The sequence below is a fragment of the Pseudochaenichthys georgianus genome, chromosome 12 (genome assembly GCF_902827115.2).
Source record: "Pseudochaenichthys georgianus chromosome 12, fPseGeo1.2, whole genome shotgun sequence".
Classification (NCBI taxonomy): Eukaryota; Metazoa; Chordata; class Actinopteri; order Perciformes; family Channichthyidae; genus Pseudochaenichthys; species Pseudochaenichthys georgianus.
The window spans coordinates 20,362,623-20,369,203 of NC_047514.1; the positions used below are offsets into that span (position 1 = coordinate 20,362,623).

At 43.5% G+C, this 6,581-nt stretch overlaps 1 protein-coding gene across 1 annotated transcript; it reads left to right on the plus strand.

The window, feature by feature from the left end:
• The first annotated feature begins 1,678 nt into the window (after positions 1-1,678).
• Positions 1,679-6,581, plus strand: ankrd34ba (ankyrin repeat domain 34Ba). Its single transcript, XM_034096554.1, has 2 exons — positions 1,679-1,759; positions 4,102-6,581. Exon 2 carries the CDS (start codon positions 4,151-4,153, stop codon positions 5,762-5,764), a length of 1,614 nt encoding a protein of 537 aa, XP_033952445.1. The 5' UTR covers positions 1,679-1,759; positions 4,102-4,150; the 3' UTR covers positions 5,765-6,581.

Genomic DNA, 6,581 nt, shown 5'->3' on the forward strand with positions numbered 1-6,581 from the left:
ATTAAAGACACAATTGTCCTACTTTTAACATTGCAGACTAATATTCGTACATCAATATTGGAGCAGGGCCTCAGGTTTGAGCTCAGCAAATGGATAACAGCATGAAAACAACAAACACTCAACTTTTCTGAAAGCTTACGTCCTCCTTTAAATACAAATTAAGAGTTATTCAGATGTTTTCTTCTTTTTTTAGAAAAGCAATTGTAAACAGCAACTGACACTAACTGTCCATTTAGCTCTTTTGAAAAAATGTCTCAATGGGTTTAAATAATTATTTTCAAATTTTCTTTTACAAAAATAACTTGCTTCCCCATTTTTCAGCTAAAGAAATTACACTACTCGTAAATCAAACATGCAATCTCTTTTATCTTAATTAGTTTTTTTCTTATCTTTAGTTTGAACTGTTTCTTGTTGTTCTGAAGTAATCTGCAACATTTGCACTTCCTTAGGTCTTGTTATTGTTGTTACTATGCATGTAGATTCAAACCAATGCAGTCTGAAAGTAAAGGTTAGTCCACGAATGGGATCAATCTTGTGGGATGCTGACATCTTGTGTAGGGTTAACAAACTGCACCGTGAAGTCACAGTGTTTCTATGGCTACGGTCTGCACAATTAACAGCTGGCTTAGTAATAGTCTGCAAAGGATACAAAGAACAGTGTTGTTTCATTTTTTTTAAATCATGCAGCAGATTTTTTTGTTTATCACGATGCCAATAGTGCTTTCACTCACTCCTGCAGTCTCTCCAGGACTCGAGACAATGATCTTCCATATTCAATGCATACATGATATAATGTTAATGCAATAACAAAGTGCAAACAGTGTGTCCTGTCATTGTACTCATTCTCTCTTGTGTTTCAATATGTTACAATTCAAATCAAGTACTCAATTAAAGAGTCACTGAAATGTTTCTTTTGATCACACAATAATGAAATCATGTTCATGCAAAGTCTATGCAGAAGATCTTATCCACACACAGGTGCATGCACACTCCCACACAGACACAAAGAAACAGTTCCTCTAGCACAATCACAGCATGTGCCGTCATTCGGCCTCCTTGATGGTTGTCATGGAGATGTCATTGATAAGGTGGACAAAACAATTTCTCTTTTCTGCGTTTAACTAAAGAAATAAAAAAAGTCCGGTGAGGCAGATTCCAATCTAACAGGCCTGTGCTGAATCAGAGCGCCCTGTAAGGAAAAGACAGGTCAGACATGGTGTGGCGGTGCCGGGCCGGTTGCTATAGTGCTTCACCTTCAACGCGTTCATGTCTGTCAACCTCTCCTGTTTGCCTTTGTTAACTCTGCAGAGCTGCTGCTGCTGCTGCTGCTGCTGCTGCTGCGGGGATGGACTAACCGTTAGACCTGCCTGACGACAAGCCTGTAACACTCTACTTCGTCTGAGGAGCAAGCACAAGTTGGAAAACCTTGACTGCTGCAGCTCCCGTCTTCTCTGATACTCTCTCTCTCACACACACACACACACACACACACACACACACACACACACACACACACACACACACACACACACACACACACACACACCACACACAGACACACACACACACACACACACACACACACACACACACACACACACACACACACACACACACACACACACACACACACACACACACACACACACACACACACACACACACACACACACCTCAGCACTGCCTGGGCACAGTCAGTAGCAGCTCTGCAGCAGGAGAGTAAATGTCTGCCAGAGAAGACTAGCCCTACTGAAGATTGGTAAGTAGTTCACACACACACTACAGGACATAATAGTATTCACTTATTGCTGTCTTCTTGTGACCTTTTGACATGATGTGGTAGGGAACTCAGAAGGAATCTGAATGTATGGATGATTTTACGCTTTGTGGTATTTAACAAGATGCTTTATATATTTATTTGTTCTCAATTTGAAAGCGCGTTCGGACATGTGCACAAGTAACAAACACCAGCAATTAGCATGTGTGCGCTCACACACACACACACGGACACACACAGTGATGTGAGTGGGCTCTTATGGAAGATGAGTGTTGAGCGAGGCTTGTTCAGGTGAAGTGGAGTTTTCTATTCTCAATCTGAAGGCAGGGTGGAAACAAACCACTGCAACATACTGTACAATATTTGCTTATAGTGGGGCAGTGCTACTGTGAGTATTAAGACATGAACATATAAAAGAGACTTTCAGCCTCAATTTCAAGGCGTTCACCTCCATGTCAGGTGGACACTGGGGGGAATGTAGCCCTTTACACTCACTGTACCGTCATGTTAGGAGATCCACCTGTAATAAAGCTGATTCGAGGCGTGACATTTGTATTATAGTCTGTTGTTATTTCACATCTAAAGAAATGTGAAAACCAGTGTCTTCAAATGAATGGTGGAAATGTGTTGTTGTGCTTCACTTAAGTATTTACATTGGATGCAAACTATTTATTATCATTGAGAAATATTATACTTTGTACTGCTCTGTTTTTCTAAGAGTTATATTTAAAATCTATATAAGCATATTAAACATGATGCAGTGTTTTTCAGTAAATGAAACCAACCAATATAAAATAACTCAGGGTATGCAAGGGTAAAAGAAGAGGATGACATTTTGTGTAAAGTAAAGGGTCACAGAAATATAATAATGAAGAAATACAATCTCTCTTCGATGAAGTGAAGTATAGTTGTGTGCAGGAGGAGGCCAGGGCACATTAAAAACGGCAGAGTTCTGTTAAAGGGTTGACTCAATGATTGATATTTTGAACAGTAATTCGGCGAAAGTAAAACCAAAAAAGAAAGAGCATGATTAAATGCGCACCAGCTCCATCTCATCTGTCAGGCATGCAGGTGGTGTTTGTGTTGGACGTGTGGCTGCCAGCGGAACGAGCTCAGTTGTTTTCAGTGATGATGTAATTGCTGACGGCAGCAACAGGGTAAGGGAGAAAAAGACGATGACAGAAAACATGACGTAGGCTTTTATGAGTGTGCTTTTATAAGGTGACTAGCAGTGGAACTCATTGGACTGTCCAAGTACAGTGTATGTTGGATGGGAAAGTCCAGCATTCAAACTCTTGAGCAAAATTACAAAAGTGTTAGCATCAGAATTTACCTAAATCATTAGGTTGGTCCTTTTCCCAATACTATTATAAAACTGGATTATAGTTATTAATGCATTATTGTGAATATCACTTGCATTTTGAAGCTGCTAAAGGTGGAGCTAATTCAAATTACTTTTATATGTGCTGGTTAGCAATGCTATCTCATTTATTAGTTGAATTATATTTAGTTTTATTATTTTGAATCTACATAGTGCCTCATTTTGTCAAGTTAATGTGGTAAAAAGTACATTATTTGCCCTTAAAAATAGTTTTCCACACACAATACTTGTTAGTATACACATACTACATAGTTGGTTTTGGGCCTTTCATTCAATTTACTATGAAAAAGGAAAATATATTGAATGTTACAGATTTGTAAATCATTCCCTTTCCTTGGAGGTTAAACATAGCAGTGTATTTGTGTAATATTAATATATGACATGTCAGGAAATTCTAATAGCAACACATGCTAATCATCATTCTGGATGATGAAGGTCAGCCTGTATGTGATTTCTCCTACACAGGGCAGAACCTACTAACATATGGAGACACAGTAGATGCAGAAGTGCAACATTATGCGGACATTTATATTCTCCTGTCTGAGACATTGTGACTGCCATCTTATCTGGTCTAATGGAGAGAAGCAAGGACAAACAGCACAAAGGCTGATAGAAAGTGTCTGCCTCTGCTGGTGCTGTGGAGGAGGAGCGCATGAAAAGGAGCTGTTGAATGGACCCTATATGCAAGAAGAAAAGACAAAAACTGTAAATGTTCAGCTTTTCCAAAGCCTTTCACACGCAAGCAAAGAGGATCAAAGATGAGAAACACTGAATGATAAATAAACTAAATTAAAGAGGGATTTTGCCGTTGTGTAATGTGTGAGACCTGGGAATGCATGATCCCAAAGTCACAACCTGGGAATTAAAAGTGTATCCGTGGCTTGTGAATGAAAATAGCTTTACTTTAGCATAATTTCCTAAGTGTTTCTTTTCCTTTCCACAGAAACCCATCTTACTACATCTCCGACAGCCAGCAGCTAGGACCCAGAGGGATGGAGGCAGAAGGCAGTAATCCTGCGGTGGCGCTGGATTCAGGAAACCCCTTGTTAAGAGCGGTGTTCCTCCGGCGCCTGCGTCTCACCCGGCTGCTCCTGGAGGGGGGGGCTTACATCAACGAGAGCGACAGCCAGGGCCAGACCCCCCTGATGGTGGCCTGCAGGACCCAGCATACTGACGCCCAGAGCGCCAGCCGGGTCAAGCTGCTCCAGTTCCTCCTGGAGAAAGGAGCGGACCCCAACATCCAGGACAAGGAGGGTCGCTCTGCGCTGATGCACGCCTGCCGGGAGCAGGCCGGCCCCGAGGTGGTGTCCCTGCTGCTGGCTAGTGGAGCGGACATCAGCCTGGAGGACCAGTCCGGGACGTCAGCGCTGGTGTACGCAGTCATGGCTGGAGACTTAAAGGTTTTGAAGGTGTTGCTGGACACATGCAAAGCCAAGGGGAAGGAGGTGATCATCATAACCACTGATCATTTCCCATGTGGGAACTTACAAGCCAAACAGTACCTCAGCATGCCTTCTGTTGGTCCTCTTGATCAGATGGGCAAAATGGCGTCAGCAGCTCCTGCTTCTCCGTCTGAAATCCAGCTTATCACCTCACCCCAATGTAATTCCTCCTCTTCCTTATGTCCCCCTAAGAATGTCTTCTCGTTTAAAGAAGGCGTAAGCTCCCATCCTGGTTCCCCTTCTCGGTTTCAAAGGCTGGGCCACGTGGCGGGGTACGGCCTGCAGCAGCCCCTCATGAGGTTGAACTCTGAGCCCTGGCTAAAGATCCCAACGTCTCTGCTCCACCAGCATCATCATCATCATCCCGCCTCTTCTACAGAAAACAGCAAAGACCTCAACCAAACGGAGGACTTGCCTTTCAGAATTCACAAACTGGACAGCATAAATTCATCAGCAGAGACCTTCAGATGGTATGAAGAACGATTGGCAAGGGACAAAGGAGTAGAAGGAAAGAATGAATGTGACAAACATGTGGGACTAAATATATCCGTACCAGGTCTCCAGTCCTCCCACTCTGCCTCCCACCCTAACCTCCACTCTGTAAACCTGGGAACAGATTCCCTCGCCTCCTCTTCCTCCTTCTCTGGTGGCAAAAACCTCAGCACTCCACTTCACAGCATGGCCTCTTCAAGCCTTCAAAGCATTATCCAAAGGCGCAAGCTTGGGGAGGACATCTACAGCTCCGACCCGCAGCTAGCTAGAGACATCCACTGTCTGCCGGAGGAGTCCCAGCAGAGAACAAGAGACCTTTTAGATGGCAAGAAGCTGGCTCCCTTACACTGCTCCGGCACAATGGGCTCCAAGGAGTCACTATCGAGTTTGGGCCCAAACAAGAGGGTGTTGTCTGGGTACGAGCGCAGAGGATCTGGGGCCTTCTTGTTGGACCACACCTCCCAAGCCAGGCCTAGATCGCTGCCCCCTCTGGCTCCCATCCTTAATGTGTATAACCTCGGCTCCAGCGCTGGGGGTGCAATCTGTGAGAAAGAGTCTGGCCTAAAGAGTTTCCTTCCCTCCGCTCCTCCGGGCCATCCCAAGGAGATGACCAGGAGGATGCTGCTGAGGAGACACTCGATGCAGACTGAACAGTTCAAAACCACTGCCTGAAATTCAGCCAGGAGGGAAGAGAAGTTTGTGTCTTGATGTGAAATATGGTGTCATGTGATTAAGTGTCTCTGTGGTGTAATTCAATGAGGAAACCAAAGAAGATATATGAGAAAACAAAGCATCCTTATCGACTATGCTAGGTACTTTCCTCTGCTTCAGCGTGCCGTCACTGTGTATATGGCGTCAGTGTTTGGAACACTTCCCTAAAGCCGTGTTAAGAGTTTCTTGCCTTGTATTGCAGAGCGAGCTAAAAACATAGGATCTGATATGGTCACCTTATGAAGCTGTTAAAGCTAGCATGCTAGCAAGAAGTTAAGACTTCCATCAGACTTTGCTAAACACAAGCTTTAATCTGAAGTTGTGTTTCTAGCCACGAGAGATCAATTCAATATGTCACCTTTCAGCTGACCTGGCTTTGGTCTCCACCAGCTCCATGGGGAAAGATATGTCTCTTTAGTTGCTAAATGTTCCACCATGTTCACCAGCTAATTAACAGTGTCTGTCTTCCGTTTGTGCTGGACAGGTTGTGTATAATATGTTTATCACAACTTTTTGTGCCCGCTTGCTGAGCAGAATATGCAGGTTCAAAATCAAAACGATGCTAAAAAGGTGCAAAGCGCTGAAGGGAGCTTCATAGTCAGGTGATCATTCTCTGGTTCTGTCCCTACAAGCTATACTTTAACATTAGAGTGAGGGGAGCATTATTTATTTATTCAACCCAACCTCAAGTTGAGGTTCTTAACACGTTTCCCATAAATCCTTACCATGTTCTTCGAAAATAGCTTAGTCTTAAAAATGTCTGAGAAGCCATTGTGTA